Source organism: Chaetodon trifascialis, chromosome 9 (assembly GCF_039877785.1).
Source record: "Chaetodon trifascialis isolate fChaTrf1 chromosome 9, fChaTrf1.hap1, whole genome shotgun sequence".
NCBI classification, from domain to species: Eukaryota; Metazoa; Chordata; class Actinopteri; order Chaetodontiformes; family Chaetodontidae; genus Chaetodon; species Chaetodon trifascialis.
The window spans coordinates 27,975,114-27,997,830 of NC_092064.1; the positions used below are offsets into that span (position 1 = coordinate 27,975,114).

Sequence of the window (22,717 nt, forward strand, 5' to 3'; positions counted from 1 at the left end):
TTTGACATTAGATACCAACACAAGTGCCTTTGTTAGATATCAGATTAGTTAGCTGAGAGCTGCTGCTGTTACACGACATCACCACAGAGTTACTCCAGGAAGCCTCCGACCAAAGCAGGTGAGCTGGATGGATCCTCACAGGCAGCTCTGCTGGTTGGGCTCTTCGTTCAAGTCTGTCTTTACAGACACAAAGCCTCAGTCAGCTCCAGGATCAGGACTCTCTGAGGACTTTCCCAACAGGAGGAAGTGTTTCTTATCTCTGAAAAGTCATTTTCCTCAGAAAGGTGTTAGAAAAGGAGCTTCTCTGTAAATATCCACAGTGCATTGAGATGTAAGCACCTCGGTGTAATTCTTCAAACCACCACTGGGTGGCACCAAAGTGAAAGCTTTAAAACTTCTGCAGAAAGTGATTTTAAGCGTGTTTGAATACTCATACATGCTTCATGTTGCTCATGTGTGTCGCCTAGGCGCTGTATCTCATAGCCACCAACGGGACTCCGGAGCTGCAGAACCCGGAGAAGCTGTCCACGACATTCAGAGACTTCCTGAACCGATGTCTGGAGATGGACGTGGAGAAGAGAGGCTCAGCGAAAGAGCTGCTGCAGGTACGGCGGCTGTGTGTGCGCGCATGAGTTTTAGGGTGAATCCCATTTCTCTTTTCTACCCCTACCCCTTAGCCCTACCCCTTGTCCCTTGCCCCTTGAAACGGAGTGCCAAGGGGTAGGGCCGAAAGTCAACCCCTCCGAATTGGGACACCCCTTCCACAATCGCGTACGCCATCAGTAATCGCCACTGCCTCTTACGTAGGCAGATGCGACAAGCTAATGCTACCGTCACATTCGATTTGTGTATGACATTCCTGCATGTTGTATCCCACAACGCTGTCAATGTAACTGAATATCAGCAGCGAGGTTGCCAAAGTTATTATTGATAACGTTATCACTGCAGATTATCAGGCTGCCCACAGAGCACCGCTAGTGGCATTCAGCCTGGCAACGGTAACCACGTAACTGAAGCCTTGACTACTATCGATTTTTTTCGGGGGGGGGGTTTTACGAGGAAAATGACCACTACACATTGAAACAACGTTAAAATAGACAATAAAGTGGTTTTCGTACATTTTAAAACTTCGTTCATGGAGAAAATACCGGTCTTGCAAGGCATTCTGAGAAATCTGTCGTACCCCTCTGTTTGGAGTGTGCCTCGGAAAAATCTCCATTTGGAGGGGTACATAGCCCTACCACTTCCCCCTACCCCTCCGTCATAATGGGAATTGGGACACCCCTACCCCTCCACGTGAACGCGCAAAACGGAGGGGTAGGGCCAAGGGGGAGGGCCAAGGGGTGAAATGGGATTCAGCCTTAGACTGGATCTGAACAGTGAACTAAAATATTCCTCTTTCTCTTCTCCACCTCAAACCCTTCCCTTCCCTTTCTCCTCCTCCCTGTTTCTCTTCTTCCCTCTCCTCCCCTCTTCCTCTCTCTTTGCCTTCTCCCCTCTCAGCATCAGTTTCTGAAGATGGCCAAGCCTCTTTCCAGTCTGACCCCTCTCATTGTGGCGGCCAAGGAGGCTGCCAAGAACAACCGCTAGCTAGCTTTGCACTCATTGTTTAGTCTCTCTCTCTCTCTCTCTCTCTCTCTCTCTCTCTCTCTCTCTCTCTCTCTCTCTCTCTCTCTCTCTCTCTTCCTTCTCCTTTTCTTTGTCCTGGTAGATGGGAGGGCTATGATGGCTGCCGGCTCGGTTACAAAACCTTTGAATGCCTGCAGCCTCTCTCTCCCTTCTTTCTGTCTTTTGTAATTTGCCCTGCCTGCTCCTGCATCCTGTGACCTTTGACCCCAAGCTTGACCACCCTCCCCCCACCCTCCACCCCCAACCCTGACAGGGACATAGAAGAGTCGTCCCTTCCTGTCACTTCTTTTTCGACACTCCGCGGGACTCGGACAGGAAGGCAGGGGGCTAACTGAATGACATCATCAGTCGATCTGTGATCAAGTGATGTCATCAGTGACATCACTGCCCCCTCAGCCAGTACGAATAACCTGATATGAGAGGGAGAGAGTGTTTCAACAGAGCCCAAAGACTCATGGGAGTTTTTTTTTAATCGATGTTTGTTTTTTTCTACCTTGTCTGTAAAAGCTCCAGACCACCTCCTGCTGCAGACTGTGTGTGTGTGTGTGTGTGTGTGTGTGTGTGTGTGTGTGTGTGTGTGTGTTGTGTGTGTCAGCTGGCTTCCTGTCATGCATCTGTGGTTTCCAGTGGGATTAATTTCATCGTCATTGTTCCATTTTGTTTTTTTAATCAACTTTTCTGTGTGTGAGTTTGAGTGTGTGTATTTTTAGTCCCAGGGGATGCTGGGATGTTGAGTCCACTGTGGCGTTACGTTCTGTAGTTTTTGACACGGAGCAGATGAGGTTTGGTACTTTGTGGTGTCTGCAGTGTGAGTTGTGAGTTGGATATTATTAATATTAATTATAAAGAGGAAAGCGAACCCGGAGCCGTCGATGGACTGAGTTTGGACAGATGAGTGAGACGGTTTGCTCTTCAAAAAGATGGATTCAAACATCAGAGTCAGGCCCAAACAGTCCAAAGTTGTTTACCCATAATCCACCTGCCGAACTCGCTCCACGGGCGGCTCTGGGGCTTCACTGTCTGCGGGTTCGACTCTGAGACTGTGAGGGAGAGAATGTGCATGTCGACAACCTTTTTTATACGTTTTGGGTGGAGAAAATAAAAAGTGGTGATGATGCTGAAACGTAAAGCTGACGGATGCTTGTGTGCGACGAGGAAGACTGAGGCAGTGATACCTGCTGGACTGCTGGTCCCTCTGAACATAAGGTGTGTATTTTATGTGCAAAAAAGAAAAAACAAACTGCGTTGACAGAAAAAAGAAGACAACAATGTTTCAGCCTTTGTTTACAGACTCAGTTTTTTCTAGTTGATCAGTGTCAGACGATGAGTCCAGCTGGTCTCAGTCTGGATACTCGAGTTTCCATCGAGCCACAGCTGTTTGCTCTGCGTCTGACACACCTGCGATGCAAATATCCACCAAACATTTCCAAAACATCTGTTCAAAGCTGTCACTTTGATTTGACTCTTAGTGGTTTTTATGGTTTTTTATTGTCGTGTTAAAGTACCTCCGGCCTTAAACTGTTTCAAAGGTGCAAGACGGCTTCAGAACGACACAGCGGCAACGTTTTGGGCCAACAGACCAGGTTTTGTTCAATCTATATGAAACAATAAGTCAGGATGATTGGCACGCTCACTTATAAATTAGAATTATAAATAAATGATTAATCTGTAGTAAACATGTTCATGATCATCAGTGTGGTCACAGGTTTGAACCTGGAGCAACCAGTGTGAACAGCAACCGCCGAGGGGCCTTTGAGCAAGGCACACAGGCGGTCACAGCGGCTGCAGAGTGGAGGACAAACACACTCAAACTGCCTGAAACTGTTGCTGCTGTGTGTGTGTGTGTGTGTGTGTGTGTGTGTGTGTGTGTGTGTGTGTGTGTGTGTGTGTGTGTGTGTGTGAGTGTGTGTGAGTGTGTGTGAGTGTGTGTGAGTGTGTGTGAGTGTGTGTGAGTGTGTGTGTGTGTGTGTCCTGGTCTGAACCCCCACACAGAGCTGGACTTAAAGGACGATTCTGTGCTTTTCCAATGGACTTTGTGTGTGTGTGTGTGTGTGTGTGTGTGTGTGTGTGTGTGTGTGTGTGTGTGTGTGTGTGTGTGTGTGTGTGTCTCAATGAAAGACCACAGGACGCTGCTTTAGGTTGTTCTTGGTACGATGTTACTTTTCCCTGTTACTGGTGTGCTGAAGGGGTCATATTGATCTGACTGCTGATGTGATGGATCGGACCAAACCGTGTTCGTGATCAGTTCTCTGGATCATTGAACCTGCTGCAGTGAGCGAGATGAGGTTCATGTTGGATCAGTTTAAATAAGGAGCTCCTTTATTACATCACAGAATATTAATAATAAGATTTCATGAACGTGTCGGAGTTCTGCTTCACCTGCTGAAGGAGGAGGTTGCTCTTAGACAGGAGGGGTGGGGGCCTTTTCCATGTGTGCGCCCAGGGGCCCAGGGCCCATTGTCCCCTGATCCGTCCATGAACATCCTTTGTGAGCTGCCAGGACAAACTTCTGTTCCTGAACTAAAATCACTACAGAAACGTGACGCTCGATCGCTGCTGACTCCGTCACACTGCAGGACAGGCTGAATACTCTGATTACTTTGGTAGAAAGAATCACTCTGTGGTACAAAGCCAGCGTCAGTAAGCAGGAGCAGCTTCAAGGGGGTTCAGACTTGGTACAGTCCAAGGTCTAAACGGGGGTTGGTTCAGTCCAGAATGAGACAGTCAGTGAAGTCTTCACCTCCCAGTGTATCAGAGCCATAATTTATCAGTTTGTAAGTCATTTTGATTATTTGAAACAACTCTGAAAGATGAAAAGAATAAAACTGTTCAAAAACTGAAATCTGCTCTGCTTTTTTTTTTTTTTTTAACTGTTCGTTCAGACCGTCTTCATTCTGAGTAGATTAGAGGTAAATAATCCAGGTGAACGACCGGCCGTCAAACACAATCACAAAACTGACAGATTCAAACTTTCTACTCCAACAAAGTTACAAGAACAAGTTTAATAATTAGAATAAAACCACAATAAATCCACACATAACATCAGCTTCATGCACCTGCAGAGTTTCTCTGATGGAGTTTGACTTTCTGATTTCATTTCCTCATCATTAGTTATTAAAATGTCTCATCTTTGATCTTTTTAGTCACTGAGCAGTATTTCTTTAAGACACATTTTACACAGAGGGGAAGCTGTTCACTGCCAAAAAACAAACGTTAGAGAGGTTTAATCACAACTTAAGTTAAATCTCACATTTCCTCTCATTGACCTCTCTTCTCTCTGTTTGATTTATGTGTGAAATCGTGCTAAAAACACAGTGTGATGAAGCTGCTGCGCCTGTACACTTAAACATGGCTGCCGCCTGATGAACTCCATGAGCAGAAATAACATGAGAGCAGGTGCAGTGACGAGCAGTCAGTCGATGTCCCGGAGCTCGACGCCGGCTGCAGGCGCTCCGGCCTTCTTACGAGTGAACAGTCCCACTGCGATCAGCATGGCGGGCAGGGACAGACAGAGCATGATGCGGCTGATGGGCAGGTGAACGGGACAGTCGGTGTCAGCTGAAGGGAGTAGATTCTGAGCAGTGGGAGGGTTTTCAAACAGAAAGGTGGACGTGAAGTCTATGAACGCCGCCCTGCTGTCCTCTCTGATGTTCACCTGGCACCTCCACTTCCTGTTGTTGTCTTCCCGCTGGAGGTTTGTCACCAGAGTGATGTTGCAGCGGCTGTGGCCAATCAGCTTGTACCTGTGAGAGAGCGTCAGAGAAACTTCAGACAAGCTCACGTTCACTCTGTTATTTACATTAGCATGAACACACACACACACGCGCGCTCACACGCTCACACACACTCTCTGTCCTACTGCCCCAGATCCTCAGCAGAGATCTCAAATGTGGATTCATCCGCTGCTGGAAATAGTCCCCAGCTCTTTCATCATATCTGAGTAACTTTTGACTAAAAACTACAGCGACCAGCTGTTTTAGGAAATGACTCAGCCTTTTTGTGTTTTTGTTTTGTTAAATTATTTTTCATCAGTTTTTTCTTTTCCTGGCAGAAACAGGGTTGAAAGGGAAATGATAATAGTGCAGTGTTTAAATAAAATGTTTATTCGTTTTATTGTTAAAATCTAATAAAACGTAATCTTCCTCAAAAATAGAACTTCCTGTCCACACAGTTCAACGGCAGCAGTGACTGCTGACCTGCTGTCTTCGGGCAGCACGGTGCCGTCTTCAGCCGCCCAGCTGAGGTTGAACACGGTGTTGTACGACTTGCAGCTCCCGGCGTCGTAGTAGGTGAAGAGGATGCAGTTCAGGGTGAGGTTTCCTCCGGGCTGCAGGTCAGAGATGGTGGAGAACGAAGTGATGGCGAGGAGAGAGACGTAAATGCTGCCGACGGCGTTTCCACTCTTCAGGCAGACGTAGTAGCCGGCATCATCTACCCTGAGGTCACGGAGGTGGAGGGAGCAGTTGGACGTGACAGACATGCGGCTGAACTTGTCCGAGTCGGCCCTCACCCGACCCCCGATGACCTCCTGAGTGTGCCGCATCTGGCCCAGTTTGGAGAAGGTCCAGGAGACGAGCGAGCAGTCCGGGGAAGGCAGGCTGGTGCACGGCAGGAGAGCGTCACTGTGGAGGGTTCTGTAGATAAACAGAGCTTCTGTTCTGCACCGGACGCCTGCAAACAGACACGTCAGCTGTCAGCAAAATCACATCTACACACTCCATTCCATTCCTCTCATCGAGTAAATCAGCACCAGGTTGATTAACTGAAGGTGAAAATCTGGGATCTGTCAGATTTTGGGACGCTGCAGCACTCGATCTCAATCTTTGTGTAATTTGTGAGCGGTTCAGTCAAAGAGGGACTAAACTGGCTTTCTTCAGACTGTCAGTTCATTTCCAGGCCTTCAGAGGAGTTTTTATACCCTGTTAGTTTTTATATAATTGTCATTTTTCGACTAGAAAACCTCCCAAAGCTCTTGGTGACGTTCAGCTGACGGCTGCTGGATGTTTTCACAGCGGCTGATTGAACGATTCAGACAGTTATGACAAAAATAAAACGGAGAAATCAGCCTTTGACGGCAGCCAGAGGCAGAAACACCAGGAACCGAACGGAAACTGAACTGAATCCACAGGCGGGAACTTAACTGTGCGTCCATTTATCCTGATTTCTTCTTCTACTCTTTCAGCTGGAAATATTGTTTGTTTTACTGCTTTTACTTTCAGATTAAGATTCACATGAAAAACATAAGATTTTAAAACAGAACGTGTTAAAGATGAAACCAGTGGTTCGCAGCCTTCTTGGCTCGGTTCCCGTTCGCTCACAGGTAGCAGGGTCTGCTCGGACCCTCTCGTCTTCTCTGGGGCTCTTTCACATGTCTCAAATGTCATCAGGTCAGGTTGTTTCATATCTCAAAAAAGCAACGTGCACACACAACACACACTTGTGCAGCAGGACATTTTTCTTCTTCTCTGCCCCTTTAATCGTTTGGACTTGAACCTTAAATTAGGAACCACTGGACTGAACGAACAGCTCGACAGCTGCAGCAGTAAAACGCTGCTCTAACTGATGCAGCAGTACTTTTACTTTTCATACTTTAAGTGCTGATTGTACTTCTGTACTTTAACTTATTTAAAACTTTGAGTGCAGGACACACTCGCAGTTCAGTGTTTTTATATTTTTCAGGTTACTTAAGAAAAGCTTCTTCTGCCTCTGACCAAATCAAATCCAAACCTACACGCAGCAAAGCAAGTCGTACCTGTTGGAAGCAGACAGGTGAGCAGCAGAAGTCTCATCAGGTATTTTAGGTCCGTCATGTCGACTCGACGGGTCTGTTGGTCTCTCTGCTGCTGTGGCTGTTCTCTGCACGTCTGTCAGCGTTTCCTGTGTTAAACTGAACAGGACACACACACGAGCCTTCATCGTTACTGCGAGGAGGGACGCATCTTAAAATTCACTGTGTCATTAGATATCACTGATTACCACATCCTGCTGGAAACAGCATGCAGAGGGTGTAGCTTATTATGGGATGCGCACATACAAAGTAATGAGACCTGCTGTTTGATTAAAGCAAAAATATTCATTTATTAACGAAGTGTTTACTCATCAGAGCTCCAGCCCCGCCCAGCACACAGCTACACAAATTCAATGTGACAGAAATCATAGAAACAAATAAAATAAATTAAAAAAGAACAACTGATCAGAAATATAATAAATAAGTAGAAGAAATATAATAAATAAGTAGAAAAAAAAACATTCAAAAGATTAAATGTAAGAGTTGCGAGTAAATAAATGAACTAAATTGGGGAGAGAAAATCTGATGTGTTGAAACGTGTTTTTTATTAAATAAATTAGGATTTCAGTTTGTGGACAAAAGGGGATTTTGTTAAAAAGGACAATAGTTAATTGAAATCTATAAATTATGGCAGAAGGTTCAGTTTGATCGTATTGATGAAGTTCGTAAAGTCCAACGTTCCAAATGTTGTTTGCGGTGAAGTAGCAGTGGAGGAAATTAGCTTTAAACGGGTCATTTAAGTCACGTGTGACCTCGTTTCTTAAGTGCTTCAGTTTGAGTGTGTTTACTTTGAGAAAAAAATAATTAAATGGAAACAGCAGCATTCACCTGCAGGAGCTCACTCGCTTAATGAACTTTATCCATATTTTGCAGTTTTAGGGGTCAGACAGGCACAAAGGCGTGTCATCAGCATAAAGAGAAACTTTACTTCTCCGTCTTCTCTTGATGCTGGCAGAGAAGGATTTTGGTAAAAATACAGGAATTCATTGAAATCTAAACATTTGGGCAGAACGTTCAGTTTGATCGTACTGATGACGGTTTGTAAACTGTCCCAAATCTAGTTTCCAGCAAGGTAGCAGTGGAGGAAATTAGCTTAAAGCAGGTCATTTAAGTCACGTGTGACCTCGTTTCTTAAGTGAAAAAAAGATGAATGAAGAGCAAAGAAGTGGGCTGAAGTTTTCACCTGCATCTGTCTGTCATGACCCCGCTGTATATATTCTGCAGGGTCAGACAGGTATAAGATAACATAAGACTTCATTGATCCCACAGCGGGAAAATTAAGTAAAATAATATAAAACAATAACAGAATGTCATCAGCATAAAGGGTCCAGAGCTTCACCTCACCCTGCAATGCTAACAGCAAATAGATGAGCGACAAACACCAGATGATTTCATCAACAGACCACAGTCACTGTGTTCTGTGTCAACGTTCATTCTCGTCCTGGAAAACAGACAAAATGATCTGAGCTCAGCTTACGAAGTTTCTTTCTTAAACTATTTTCTTAAACAATTTCCCCTCCGGGATTAATAAAGGATTTCTGATTCTGATTCTTCAGAGCTTCCAGCAGCGCCTCATGGAGTCAAAGGCAGATCAGGTCATCTTTTCATGCCGTGGAAAAAGCTCAGAAACGAGCTTTGAGCTGAGATCATTTTGTTAACCAGCGTTTCCAGCGTCGGCTCACTCAGTGCAACTGGAATAAATGTGCTGCTTTTTCTTTCCTTTACACGACATTACAAAACCTGCAGCCGTACATTTACATTTAAAAAGAACCTTTTGCAGCTCAAACTGTGTATTTTCTTACCATCTATCCTTTAATCCTGTCTCTGAAAGCAACACACAACATTTTACTCATCTCCTCATTTGATGTTTTAAGTATTTCCACAGATGCAGACTCTCATCAGGAATCAATCAAACAGACTCAAAGCCATAAAATAAGAATCGTTCATTAACGTTCAGGTTTCAGGACACATTTTGATCATCATTTAAAGCACCAGCAGACATCTGGTGAATAATTACAGCCGTGTTTCTGTGACTGGACAAAGGTGAAACCACCCGCTGTGTTTTCATTGTAACTAATCAGTGTCACTCTTCTTCTAATGCACAAGGTGTGAAATGCGACAGTGTGGCGTTTTTCTCCTTCTGGGGGTTTTAAGAGGAAGTGTGATTGTGACACACTGTGGTTGAAGTCCACACCTGCCGTTTCTTTGAACAAAGGAAGGAAAGTCGCTTTGGCCTCATTGTTAGTGAGGAACCAAAATTATCTCTCAAATCTTCCCAAACTGCACGTGTTTTGTTTTCTACGACCCTTCTGATGCCCCGAAAAATGACCCACAAATCACTGAGAAACAAGAGTACGGCTGCGCTGGCTGCGCTGGCTGCGCTGGCTGCGCTGGCTGCGCTGTGAGACGGACAACATGGCTGCTGTCAGCACGCCAACGTGCTCACGAGGCCCATGTTCAGCAGGTTCAGCTGCTACTCCAGCCGCTGAATACTGCAGGTAATACTGCAGTAATACTGCAGTATTCAGGCATAAACCAAAGTACTGGACAAGTGGAACTAGAGCAAGTCAGTCAGCAAGTCATTACAGACCTGAGGGGGACATGAATGTCCCTCATAGTTGACAGGTTTTACTCAAAATCAGAGGCGTCACCACGAGCGTCTGTACAAAACTACACGTCAAAACCAAAAACGTACGGGTGGGATAGTGCAGCGTCCAGTTTTCTCACGTCAGCACCGTCAAATAGAACATTTTTCAGAGAGAAAAGGCAGAAAAGCCTGAATTTGACCTGAATGAGGATGATGATGATGAGGGGTGTGAAGGTTACATTGATGGACTGCGTTAGCCGCCGTGAAGTCCACCTGAACAGCCTTCAGTGAAAGTGTGTCTCTGTCACAGCTGATGAGTCACTGCTGAAAAGTCGTCAATATGGGTCACTTTCAGTTTGACTGTTGATGCTGTCAATCAGTCCCAGACTCTTCGTCACACATTCAGGAGCTGACAGGGATGCGTCTGATTTTAGCTTTTGAAAATCAAAACTAACAGTCGAAGTGTTGTAAAACCTAAAAGACGTCTGATGGACTTAGGTTTTCGTGCTTGTGATCAGACTCTGAGCTGCTCTCGTCCTCAGGGAGCAGCTCAGGGCTGGAGGACACAGCAGCAGGACGCTGATGGACACGATGACCACACTGATCTGATCTCTGGCCTCTCTGCCACATGACTGCTCTGTTGTCACTGTTTGTTGTTTTTCACACACTGATCACACAGGAAGCGGTCTGACACGAAGCCGCAGCGGCTGTTCGATACCCTGCGCTGCACTGTGGTGAACACTGAGGCAGCCGCTCCGCTTTCTGCTGACGCTGCTTCGGCTTTTGTCTTCTGTGACCTTTGTGCCTCTTTAATCTGGGTCGTGGGTTGCCCAGTGTTGTGTGTATGACGCAGTGCTTTCCTCGCTGACTGAGTCTCCCTTCGCACAATGTATCACCCAGAACTGTGAAGTGTTTCACACCAAATGTACTTTAAGGGGAGGCTGAACACATGAACGCCTGGATAACGTCATCAGATGTAACAGCAAACTCCGGCCGCACAGCCGGCTGTGGTCAACACAGACACGATGAACGTGATGAGCTTGCATTATACTGTCCAGCTGTTCAGGTTCATGTGTGCACAAAAGGAACCAGATTAAACTCTGAGAGTGATGAAACAAGAAACTAAAATGGTGTTGTTGATGTTTATTATAATGTAACAGCAGCAAAACGTGGTCTCTTTGACATCACACAGGATCTGGAGCAAAACTCATATTTCTAAGCACCTAAATTAATGTCAGGATCCAAAAACGCTCTGCTGGACCTCACGCCACAGCTGCCTTTCAAACTCATTCTGCAGACGCTCTGCTGCCCCCTGCTGGTCAAAATCAGTGAAAACACTTTAAAAAACATGCAGCAGCTTTTCACAAATTCTTCTTCTTTTTAGGATCCGTTTTCCCTTCTCATCACCACCAGGTGAATATGACTTTGTAGAAGTAGTCGTAACTCCTGGACAGGAAGCTCTTCTCCATGACGTGAGGCTGGACGCTCACCCTGTAGCCCTGACGCTCGATGTCCATCTGCACACAGTCCAGCAGGTCTTTAACGGACGGGACGGCCTTCCAGGGTCCGAACGTCACCACCGACTCCTTGTCCGCCTCCAGGCTGTTGATGGCGTTGTCGTAAAAACCCAAATCCTCCTCCGTCCGCAGCACGCAGATGATGATGGTGGAGTGGCGGGCGGCGATGGCCTCGGCTCTGGCGATGCGGATCAGCACCTGGAGGAGAAGTGAAAGGGTGTTCATCAACAAACAGACTCCAACCAGAGCAGCCTCGCCACAGATTCTGCTCACGGGACCGTTAAAGGTCTTCAGGTCGTTTCATCAGTGAGTTTCTGACCTCGATGTTTTCTTGGTAGTGCGGGACTCTGGACAGGAACTGCTGCCTCCCCACCAGCTCTCCAAACAGCCGAGGAGTTTCCTCCAGACGTTTGATCAGAGGTTTGATGTTGTAGTATACGGCCTCCCTGTGAACCTGCGCACACACACACACACACACACACACACACACACACACACACGCTGTCAGTGAGGACTCTAAAGCAGGACACTGCATCAGGCTGACGACTTCTCACCTCCTGGATGTTCTCTGTGGGCAGCCAGTCTGATCTGAGGAACTCCAGGACGGCTCCAAAGTGGGAACCATCGCGGTCGATGAAGCACCGTCCCTGGGCATCGGCGCACAGTTTGGGCTGCCCGCTGAACAGCTCGGTCAGCTTGGAGTCGGGGTATTTCCTGAGCGTGCTCAGACAGGCGGTGAACAGGTGACCCCCGACATTTAACTGCACGACTGGAGAGTTCTGCCGGGACAGACAAGTCATTTATTGCACTGCTGCTGGACAGACAGCCGTTGGTGGCTTTGTTTTAACGTCCTGGAGAAGATGTCACCAAACCAGAGAAGACATTAAAATAAATCAAACGTAACTTAAAGGAAAAGTTTCAACGCCTCTCAAGCAGGAGTCAGCTGTTTGCTCTTAAGTCTAACTCTGTTCTTTGTGGCAGCTTGTTTAATGTCAGAGACTCTGTGGTAAAGGGACAGCAGCTGCTCAGTGTCCACAGGTGTCACCTTCCAGACATCAGATCAGTACAGGTATGCAGGTACTGTCATTCTGTGATGGGTGATCAATAAAATGAAACGTAGGGCAGCAGCTAATGATTCTTTTCATTATCAATCTGATAGTCTGGTTTAATTTAGATGCTGATTTTGGGGTTTATGTATTTACAATGTGAACTACAGAAAACACAACACAAGCACATTCTTATTGGGTGTATTTATAAAACGCAGATATCTGTGGTTTGAGACGGATTACATTAATAATCGAGTACCGTTACTTTGAATTCACCTGCTCAGTGACACAGCGGAAGCTAGCGGGTTAGCCAGTTAGCCTAAAGGCTAACTACCGAAAGGACACTTTACCGACATTACAGCGGTTCACTTAATACACTTCACACCGAATAAACAGCTAAACGTCATGGAAAACAGAGAGGGGATCGAGCTTTTGAACTTTCTGGGCCTTATAGCAATAATATTAAGACTTAAATCGGCCGTGACATGACGTTAACAGAGACAAAACATGGCAAAGCTAAAAGAAGGAAGCGGAAACGAATCCGACATTTCAAAATAAAGGTCTGTGAACGTCATTATCCGCACATAGAGTATTCACAGCACGAGGGGGAAACACATTTACTAATTAATTAAGGAGCCGTTGTACTTTTTACACTACAACATGTAATGTATTTAAAATGTACACTCCCTCTGATAAACATGTCATAGTCCATCCTCCCACACACAAACTTTCTCTTCGGTCTCGGCAGATTAACTCGGGAGTTTCCTCGAAGTTGGATTCCAGATTCCTGCAGAACTGCGGCCTGTTTCACTGCTTCAAAACAGACTTTAAACCCGAAAAAAAAAATACCAGAAGGCAAGAGAATAATACTGAGCTCATTATGCGGACAAATGGAACAGCTTTTAATGCTCCGCGTCTGCAGCCACCTGTCCAGGCAGCTAACAGGTGCGAAGTTTAGTTTCGCTCCACTAAAAATCCAAACTGACGTTAAAAGTGACTTTTTCTTACAGAAACTGCGTGTGAAGACGGTTTTTCAGGTGATTTGTAGTCCGGCAGACTCATCCTGACTTCTGCGATTGTTCAGGTGGGAAATGGGACTTTTTTTTACATTGCTGAACAGGTAGGAGCCAGGGGGCGTGGCCTAACCCGGACATGGTGTTTTAATGCTAAAATGAGTCACACCGAAGCAAAATCTGAGGCCATTTTCTCCGTCTTCTTAGAATCACGTTACGTCATTTAATTGTGCTAATTAGCCAATGAGAGTGCTTCATAAGTCCACCTGTAACACACCTGTAAGGCTTACAGTTTTATGTTGTGTGTGATGCATTTTGTTTTAATCTGCTTGTTCCTCACTCACAGATCAGTGGAGAGCAGCGACTCACGGCCTGTCAGGTACGTTATCACCTGTCTAAACGGTCACATGACGCTGAGGTCTGAGGATGTCAGCATGTATGGACTCTTGGGTTACTGCTGTGTGTGGAGGGACAGAAAGACTCTAAAGAATGAAGTACCTGAATATCAGTGGCTGCAGCAAACACTCATTTGTTCATGTATGTTTTGTTTCTGCCTCATTTAGTCAACATTTTCTCACCCAGTGAACCAACTTCAGCTCCATCGTTACAAAACTGAACAATAAAAGTGACCACAATGCGTTAAATGTATTTTCCAGATTTTATTGTTTTTGTACACAAAACAAGGGTCCTGCTTCCATCTGGTGAGCACTTGAAAACCTGTGAAAAGATGAAAGTCAGAATTAAAACCAACTTTAAACATGTTGTTCTCTTAATAAAACTAATTACTGGTTTTAGCCAAAAGACTTTGAGAAGTCAAACCATTTCGTTAAAACCGATGAAACACTGAACAGGTTCAGTTTGGTTTCCGGCTTTAACTGATTTGACATCCACAGCATAAACACTGATTTGTTTAAAGTTTAAAGCATCTGATGTTAAAAATGGTGCTACTTCAGTTATTTAAAAACAGGCTTGTGTGCGGCTTCAACCCTTCTCAGACAAATGCCTCGATGTCTTCAAGCGTTCAGGACTTCCTGCTCTGAGGAACCGGAGCAGAACCACAGAACGTGGATCTGCACCAGGAACCACCAGAACCAGACGAGTCCTGCTCCGACTCGTCATCGTCTCCTCACTGAAGGGACAGAAACGGACTGTAGTTCTTGTTTGTTGCCTGTCTGATATTATTGATGGACACCCTCAAACTAAGACTAAACATACTGTAGCAGCACCTACATCACAGTTCAGGCCTGATTCAGGTTTTCCCACATTGAAAACATCCAGATCACCGTCATGACAAACAGCACGAGCTTCAGTCAGCCGATTATCAAAAAGGCTTTAAACTGTATGGAAGCAGCTGTGGCGGCTCCGCCTGTATTCTAGAGACATCAATTATTATGACTGATAATAATGAGCCATTACTGATTATTATGCTTCCACGGTACAGCTCAGGATGCTTTATGCACCACCCACCCTCACAGGAACAACAGAGGGTCTTTTTCATGACAACTAACACATCTTTGGGGGAGGAGAGGACACGGGTCGTATTTTGTGTTTAGAACGAAAATAAAATGTTTTAAAGTAAATTTAAATTGCGGTTTGGACCCATTGTCCCGTTTGTTTCCTCATTCAGTTTATATAGTTAAACCCAGAACGATCGTTAAGCACTTTCATTAAAAACATAACAAATCCCCGCTGAGACACCTGGTGGACGCCTCTGCTCTCTGAAGCCCGGCCTACTGCTGTCTCTTACCCTCTTATGCAGTGGGTACAGGTGTCCCCTGGGGCATGACGGGCACCTCTGGCTTGGCCCCCTTCTGCTCAGAAATGGGTGTGGTGGGCAGGGTCTCCTCCTTGGGCTCCACGATGCTGACGTGGTCGGGCAGGGGTTTCTTGGGGCCAATCTTACCGCTGGGGTCCCAGGGCAGCATGATCTTCACCTTGATGCCCAGCACACCTGAGCACGAGCAACAAGCACATCAATAAACACGCATTAGCACTGAAAAGCTACGAAGTCCAAAGCTAAAATAAACGCGTCTCCTCCGCCAACATCCCATGAGCCCTTGCAGAAACCTACAGCGGTCATCTCCTGCACGTTGCTGCCGCGTCCCTGCTCGAGCTGTACTCACCCTGCCTCAACAGGACGTGGCGGACTGCTGTGTCGACGTAGTAGTTGACGGGGTCTCCGCTGTGGATCATCAGGCCATCCACAAACTTCATGGACTTGGCCCTCTGACCCCTCAGCTTTCCGGACACCACAACCTCGCAGCCCTTGGCGCCGCTCTCCATGATGAACCTCAGAACACCGTAGCATGCCCTGGAAGAGGGAAAGAACAGCGTTAACACACAGTTTACTCAGAGGTACGGTCAGTGTTTTCATTTCCTTTTGGTGAAAATGAACAGAAACATTTACTGCACTGATGATCTCTGCATGAACTTTTCCACTGCGTCGCTTAAAGCACGTAGCAGCAGCATGTGCTGCTTCAACCCTTCTCAGACAAATGCCTCTATGTCTTCAGATAAAACAGACTTCCTGCTCTGAGGAACCGGAGCAGAACCACAGAACGTGGACCTGAACCAGTAACCTGCAGAACCAGACTAAGCCCTGTTCCGACTCGTCATCGTATCATCACTGAAGGGACAAGAACCCTGAGAGCAAACACGACACTACAAGCTCACTACAAGCTGCTTCTTATCAGATGCTTGGAGGAGCATTTTGTGGAATCTGGGTTGTGCCTTCATCGCACCGCCTTCCCTGAGGTCACGTTTCTACTGTTTAGCTGTTGCTAGCTCTGGTTCACCAGCGCTTACCTGCGCACAGCCAGGCCTCCGAGCAGCTTGTAGCGCAGAGACTCCGCCTGGGCGATGGCACACAGACCACGAGTGGCAACTTTCTCAGCATACAGCTGTCAGAGAGGAGAGAGGTCAGTCAAACACCTGCACGCTGCAATGAAAGCTACAGGCTGGGTCAGAGTGGGTCCTCCTGCGGCTGTAAATGAAACATTAATCCTCCTTGGGTCCATTTTTGGACATGCTACACACTAATGATGCCTCAACCCTTCTCAGACAAATGCCTCTGTGTCTTCATGTGAAACGGACTCCCTGCTCTGAGGAACTGGAGCAGAACCACAGAACGTGGGCCTGAACCAGTAACCCGCAGAATCAGAGTGAGTCCTGCTCTGTCTCGTCATCGTATCATCACTGAAGGGAGGACAAGCCTTTGAGCTCGCTTCACTTTAACAGACAGGAAGTCTCCATGTTAAACTCCACTGACACAATATTCAGTCCAATTCAGCGTGGACTGACGTTTTGCTTTAGATATCTGAGCAGCTCTTGCAGGGATATAAAAGGAGGGGTGATGAAAAGGTTTGACCAACATTTCAGGGGGGTGTCCTCACCTCCACGCTGCCCTCGGGGAAACCAAACCTCTTCTGGACCACAGCGGTCAGCTCTCTGATCCGACGGCCCTTCTCTCCCAGAACATTCTGGGTCCTAAAGACAGATTAAGACATGCAGGATTAAACGATGCTGCTGACCAGAAACTAAAAACTTCACTCATTTTGGTCATACGATGGCAGATCTGCAACTAACACTTATTTTCATTAGAGATGAATCTGACGGTTGTTTTCACGATGCTCGTGACAATTTCCCTGAAATGATCAATGAAGTCAAAGTCTAGACTTTCACCTTGTGGCCAGGATGATGATCTCTGTCCTGGTTGGAGTCACGCGCACCTCCACACCGGAGTAACCATCCTCTGCAAGCTCGCGAGTCAAGAACTCGTTCAGCTCAGCCTTGAAGATACCGTCTGAGACGAACTGAGAAGAGCACAGGGACAACAGTGATTATGACCAGAAGGAAAACATGGACGCTGCATTGTCAGGAGTATCAGCAGCACTGACAGTTAAACAGACAGATTATTTACAGAACTTCAGTTGGTGGTGGGTTGGAAGATGGCTGTCTTCTTTAATGGAGTCAATGAGCTGCAATTCATCACTTTAACAGCCACCCTGACACACTGCTCAGACCCGTTCCAATACTTCATTTCGATCTAGTGATGGCTGACCCGGTGTCTGGGTCAACTGTGCAGTTAGCCGACTTTACATGTGCAGTTTTTCCTTAAATTAGCACAAACACTGTAACCGCATGGCGAAATCTGTTTTCAGGTGTATTAATCTCCCATTCATCCAAACACGATGCTGCTGTCAGCCATTTACATCCATTCAAAATGAGCTGCACTGTCCAGCCATTAGATGGTTCCGTTAACGTTACGGACACATTAAACTGGACACACTTAAAGATATCTGTCGGTTAGCTCGTTAGCTGCCTTTCTGTCCCGTTCATGAAACAAACGCACCACTTTAACTCCACAAGACTTCAAACTACGTTTCAGAGGAGGAGAGTGAAGATAGTTCACACATTTAAAAGTCTGCTGTTATCGCTTCGCACACAACCGGACACAGTGTGAAATGAGTGCGGAGCTAACGTCCGAAAAACCTGGTTTACAGCTCACAGCCGGCTGCGGCGGACGTAGCCATGTTAGCTCGCCAAATGAGGAGGACGCGGCGCAGGTAGCATCTGGATTAATCCTCTCCGGACTGAAGGTGGACAAGCTCGATTCACACCGGGGCGAATACGATACGGCTGTATCCTAACCAACACGCCTCCATTTTTACTTAAATCAGTTGTCTATGCGTGTAAAACGGAGATAAACTCGTCCTCACCTTCCTCTTCTTTGAGATTGGCACCGCCATCTTTCGACAGGACGTAGACAGGAAAGGACCGCTGCCAGACGCGGAAATGTATTTATACCAAAAGGTCTAACTTCCGGTGACGTATTGTGAAGCAGCCGCTGGAAAAGGGTCCTTCACCCCATTTATACCTGGCATTAAAGTGATATTTGTTAATGGATACGTTATCCAGATAATAAAAGACCTTTCCTTTGTGTTTAACACCAGTTTTTTTTATTCGCTGTCCTGAGATCAGATCTCTGTCCTGCACAGCAAAACCTGCGCGTGAGTAATTTGAGGTGGCAGTCGGTTCCAGACTCCATTAGAAAATCACAGAGTTTTGTGAGTTATTGAGTTAGAGGAAAGTTTATGAATTTTGTGAAACGCAAACTGCGACAAATTCTTCTTTATTTGTTCGCTCTTGTAAATTCGGCAAACATTAAACTTAAGTTTTTCCTTTCTTTGTGTAGAAACAGTGTCAGTTTGTCCTGGTGTGTTGTAGTAGTGGTGTATAGGCTGACTACATTGAGAGAGGTGATAAAACTGTGCATGTGTTCTGGCATTCATGTGAGAGCCGGGCTGACTTTTTTGTACCTTCAGAGTGACTAATTTAGAAAATGGTTTAATTTCGGCTGATTTACCTTTCAATATAAGATAGGCTCACTGTTTGACCTCAGACCTCAGTAAATTGTAGTTTCTGCTGTTATATAACACTAGAGTTCAGTGGGGTCATTGTTTTGGGGCTTTAAAAAAGCATTAAAATATCACTACCACATCAATACATCTGCTTTTAGTAAACAGATGTCTGGTGATGCTTTACTGATTTTATCTTAGCCGCATCGTCACATGAAGCAGCAATTTGTGCAAAGAAAAACATGATGGAAATGATACCACTTTTTAGAACAAGATATAATAAGATTATAATACATTCTTAGTTTTAGGAGTTCGGGGTGGGGTTAAGCATGTAGTTGTGGTGGTTACTACATCATATGTGATGTCAATGAGGTCCACATCAAAGTACACAAATATGTGTTTGTTTGTGTGTTGGTGGCCTCAGGGTCAGCATGAGCTACTGGCTTGATCAATCCCTGCTGACGTGCTCAGAGCAGCACAAATCGCTAGCTGTGGTACACACACACACACACACACACACACACACCACCCCCAAATGTAGAAATCAACTGAACCAGACTCACCCCACCACCCCCCACCCCACCCCCCACCCCCTTCCATAGCCCATTAGATGTATTGATGATTCCACATCCAGTGTTTTTTTCCTCTAATTGGCTTATGCACAGCTGACCGGACAGTGATATCAATGAAGCCGGTGTACTCGGTGTTCAGAACAGGCTCTGTAATCCATGGAAATATGGACCGCTGCTCTCGGTATTCTTTCCAGCATCGATTCTCCCCCCGTTTCAGCAGCAGCACTCTGCTCTGCTGCTAAATCTCGCTCTCTCTCTGCCTCTGTTGTCCGAGGGATGACAGCGAATCTGCTTTAGTGTTGCTCACCTGCTTGTTCCAGCGTCAGCCTCTTAATCTGCAGGGATTCAGGTCACTGAGGGTCTCAGACATAACCAGGAAGTAGAGGTGCGAGGGAAGGATGAGGCCCTGGGTTCGCTCCAACAGGTCCAGATCAGTCCAGGTAAGACGTGTTTCTAATCTGTAATTCAGTCATGAATAAAATAAATCAGACATATATGAATGCAAATACTGAAGGATGTGAGTACCTGTGCTTTTAAGGCTTCTTTTTAGGGGTTTAAACTCTCAAATCAGATTTAAAATAAATATTTGTGTCTCTCTTCTTTGATTTCTCCTGATTTTCTCCACTGAGCTGATTAAGGCAAAAAACACCAAATGATCTCAAACTGGATGTAGAGTTTATGTTTCACTGAGGGTTTGCTGCCTAAAGGGCACAAGACATCAAATGATTCACAAATCAGTGCAACAAATGAATGAGGGTTCATGTTTACAAAACTGTGATGAATTAGAAAAGATATGAGACAGTTCAGGTGTTTGTTGTTCAGGTGTGTCTCGTCTGTAGCTGTGTATACGAGTTTCTCAGTCAGGAGGACCAAAGGAAATCTGTCCGACTTTCAGGCATTCTGTGGAGTTGATGGTGGAGAGGCAGAGGTTGAGATGCTGAAGACCATGCTGGTGGGTTTTAGGGCTGGAAGGAGGCTGTAAAAAAAAGCAGGAATGTGCATTTCCTGAAGAATATGAGAGATTCGACAGTTAAAGAGCAGCATGTTGTGTTTTACTAATGGCCACAAGGTGGGGCTGTTGCTGCCATGCTTCACTATGTCCTGCACATGATCTTGGAGAAATTGTTTATCAAGTTACATTTTTTTAAGTCAACAGAATAAACTTATAAAGTGTTCCACATTTGCAATGTGGTTCTAAGTGCGACTTTTTGAGATTTTATTTCTATCCAATAGTATTGAAGAGTTATAACCTGTTAAGTGTATCGGACCACGCCTTTAAAAGTTTGTCAACCAATGACAGATAAACAGAGAGTGATACCCAAAAACAACTTCTAAAAATGATATGATCTGAGTTTGCTGAAGATTAGATGAAAAAAGAAGCAAAAACATGTCTTTACCAAAAAAAATCCAAATTGCTGACAGACTTTGTTGCACAATGGACGTGGCCTGAGGAGCTAAGTAATCTGTGACCACGCTGTGTAAATCTTGTTTTTGATTCACCTCAGGGTTCATCAGTTATTAGCCTGTTAGCAATAACCTCAGGAACACCTTGAGGGAATTTCTTCAAATCTGGCACAAACGTTCACTCAGACTCGAGGATGAACTGATGAGATGTTTGTGGTCATAACTCAAGAATTCATTTCAATGACAAAATGTCACACAAATATCTCAGGACAAAATGATGAAGTGATGAGATTTTAGATCCAAAAGGTCCAAAACACTTTTTCAGCCATTATTCAGCAGAATAACTCAGGAACAGAAGGCAGGTTGTGGATGTATTTCACATTTCTGATTTGGTGACTCTAATCTTTGGCGTCCACCTTCAAACTGTCTGATTGTTCAGATCTTCTGTGCTGTCGGGTTGAACATGTGTGTGAAGAGTCCACGTTTTACAGTTTGGAGCTTCTGTGCAGCATCATCCACATTTGAAGCTTTGCCGTCCAGCAGAAGCTGATTGTTTGAGCTGATATTGATCTTCAGGTGATGGTCGTTGCTCCATGTGATGGAGCTGCTGAAGCTGCAAGGCCATAATTCTAGTTTAACATAAGCAAAATCAAATAAAAGTTCTGGGCTGCAGTGCAATCCAAAGCCGCCATTCTTACAGAGAAAGTGATCTTTTCAGACAGTAATAGATCAATATGTACAGAGGAGACAGGATGCGAGTGAAAAGCACCACAGAGGGAATACAAAGTGCAGCGTTGAATGCAGGTTGTCTTGATCTAATTATAATATGAGTCACTGAAGACTTGTTATATTAGAGCTTCAGGGAACAGTGTTATTATTTAAGGTCTTGATATCAGCCAAGGAATGCAAATGAGAGTGAGTGGCTGCTCTTTATACACTATTCCCTATTTCACATTTTGACCAAAGAAAGACACACATTTCTGTCACTTTGGGATGAGCCTTTATTTTCCTTGGTATTTTGGTGCATAGCAATAAACTTTGTGACAGAAATTAAAAAGTAAAGTACTGCAAAACTCAAGAATCATACATACAAAAACTGTGTAGAAATATGTCTGTTTTTAAATTAAAAAGAGCTGTACAATTGGATTCAATATGCAGCTTCTGAAGGAGGCAGATCCTGAAGTTATACACGAGTAATGGGCCCACCCAAGAATGAAATATTAAGAGTAATTGTAATGAAGGACTTGTTCATTTTAGTAGTTTAGTCACTGTGTTGGGTGGCAGGGATCTGCCAGTCAGAGGCTTTGTTATTGGTTTGCCTGCAGAAACTTGCAGGTCACCATGTTTGTTTAGTTGTAGTTAGCAGTGGAAAGTGTACGAGAGTAAAATGCATCTGATGCATACACTGAAAATAGTTTGCCATCCATCAGCCATCATAGTAGTACTAGTAGAAGCGTGTGATGTGTATTTCTGTGCGTGGAGGTGATGGTGTTAATGTGTTTGGTTTGAATCAGCTGTATAAGCATAAAGTCCACTGGCTGCATGCCAACACCTGCAATCGTAATGGTAAATCAGTGACTGCCATAGCGGAAACAAGTGCTCACATTTGTACTCCAAACGTCTTCGTGTACGCGCTGGGACACACTGATGTCATGATTATTATTGCAGTATATTGTAATGACAGCGCTCTCAGTCTAATGTGTGTTTTGCCTTGTAGTAGCAGTGACATGCTAATTAACAGCTTACCTTCTAGACTGAGTAATAGAGTCATGAGGTATGTTACTAGCATTGGTTAGCACTAGCC

The 22,717-nt window shown here is 45.2% G+C and overlaps 4 protein-coding genes and 3 non-coding genes across 8 annotated transcripts in view; 1 reads left to right on the top strand and 6 right to left on the bottom strand.

The window, feature by feature from the left end:
• pak1 (p21 protein (Cdc42/Rac)-activated kinase 1) overlaps positions 1-1,885 on the top strand; it is a 47,020-nt gene extending 45,135 nt beyond the window's left edge. For both annotated transcript variants that reach the window (XM_070970706.1, XM_070970705.1), the window contains 2 exons: positions 468-605; positions 1,504-1,885. In XM_070970706.1, coding sequence (XP_070826807.1) covers positions 468-605; positions 1,504-1,590 — 225 coding nt within the window. In that variant the 3' untranslated portion in view covers positions 1,591-1,885. The remainder of the gene's footprint in view (positions 1-467; positions 606-1,503) is intronic.
• Positions 1,886-5,041: 3,156 nt separating this feature from the next.
• On the bottom strand, positions 5,042-7,520 carry LOC139335951 (uncharacterized). Its single transcript, XM_070969733.1, has 3 exons — positions 7,382-7,520; positions 5,826-6,300; positions 5,042-5,372 (listed from the first exon to the last, which is right to left on the bottom strand). Exons 1-3 carry the CDS (start codon positions 7,437-7,439, stop codon positions 5,042-5,044), a joined length of 864 nt encoding a protein of 287 aa, XP_070825834.1. The 5' UTR covers positions 7,440-7,520.
• A 3,613-nt stretch (positions 7,521-11,133) lies between these two features.
• kctd14 (potassium channel tetramerization domain containing 14) lies at positions 11,134-13,639 on the bottom strand. Its single transcript, XM_070970991.1, has 4 exons — positions 13,576-13,639; positions 12,076-12,300; positions 11,841-11,975; positions 11,134-11,719 (listed from the first exon to the last, which is right to left on the bottom strand). Exons 1-4 carry the CDS (start codon positions 13,627-13,629, stop codon positions 11,408-11,410), a joined length of 726 nt encoding a protein of 241 aa, XP_070827092.1. The 5' UTR covers positions 13,630-13,639; the 3' UTR covers positions 11,134-11,407.
• Positions 13,640-14,224: 585 nt separating this feature from the next.
• rps3 (ribosomal protein S3) lies at positions 14,225-18,355 on the bottom strand. The gene is made up of 7 exons (XM_070971202.1): positions 18,299-18,355; positions 17,262-17,392; positions 16,973-17,066; positions 16,386-16,480; positions 15,704-15,891; positions 15,328-15,531; positions 14,225-14,297 (listed from the first exon to the last, which is right to left on the bottom strand). The coding sequence occupies exons 1-6, from the start codon at positions 18,326-18,328 to the stop codon at positions 15,332-15,334; spliced, it is 738 nt and encodes a 245-aa protein (XP_070827303.1). The 5' UTR covers positions 18,329-18,355; the 3' UTR covers positions 14,225-14,297; positions 15,328-15,331.
• On the bottom strand, positions 14,567-14,715 carry LOC139336988 (small nucleolar RNA SNORD15). Its single transcript, XR_011602517.1, has one exon. It is a non-coding gene; the product is annotated as a small nucleolar RNA SNORD15 (small nucleolar RNA).
• LOC139336985 (small nucleolar RNA SNORD15) lies at positions 16,063-16,212 on the bottom strand. The gene has a single exon (XR_011602515.1). It is a non-coding gene; the product is annotated as a small nucleolar RNA SNORD15 (small nucleolar RNA).
• On the bottom strand, positions 16,632-16,781 carry LOC139336987 (small nucleolar RNA SNORD15). Its single transcript, XR_011602516.1, has one exon. It is a non-coding gene; the product is annotated as a small nucleolar RNA SNORD15 (small nucleolar RNA).
• Positions 18,356-22,717: the final 4,362 nt, after the last annotated feature.

What these genes read in the sequence shown, in the direction of transcription:
- LOC139335951 (XM_070969733.1), bottom strand. Translation starts at nt 7,439, where the DNA reads ATGACGGACCTAAAATACCTGATGAGACTTCTGCTGCTCACCTGTCTG. An exon ending in CACCTGTCTGCTTCCAACAG is followed by an intron (nt 6,301 to 7,381) that starts GTACGACTTGCT and finishes GTCTGTTTGCAG; the next exon opens with GCGTCCGGTGCAGAACAGAA. An exon ending in GTGCTGCCCGAAGACAGCAG is followed by an intron (nt 5,373 to 5,825) that starts GTCAGCAGTCAC and finishes GCTCTCTCACAG; the next exon opens with GTACAAGCTGATTGGCCACA.
- kctd14 (XM_070970991.1), bottom strand. Translation starts at nt 13,629, where the DNA reads ATGAGTCTGCCGGACTACAAATCACCTGAAAAACCGTCTTCACACGCA. An exon ending in CGTCTTCACACGCAGTTTCT is followed by an intron (nt 12,301 to 13,575) that starts GTAAGAAAAAGT and finishes CTGTCCCGGCAG; the next exon opens with AACTCTCCAGTCGTGCAGTT. An exon ending in ACTACCAAGAAAACATCGAG is followed by an intron (nt 11,720 to 11,840) that starts GTCAGAAACTCA and finishes CTTCTCCTCCAG; the next exon opens with GTGCTGATCCGCATCGCCAG.
- rps3 (XM_070971202.1), bottom strand. Translation starts at nt 18,328, where the DNA reads ATGGCGGTGCCAATCTCAAAGAAGAGGAAG. An exon ending in GGAGGCCTGGCTGTGCGCAG is followed by an intron (nt 15,892 to 16,385) that starts GTAAGCGCTGGT and finishes TCCCTCTTCCAG; the next exon opens with GGCATGCTACGGTGTTCTGA. An exon ending in CCACGTCCTGTTGAGGCAGG is followed by an intron (nt 15,532 to 15,703) that starts GTGAGTACAGCT and finishes GCTCGTGCTCAG; the next exon opens with GTGTGCTGGGCATCAAGGTG.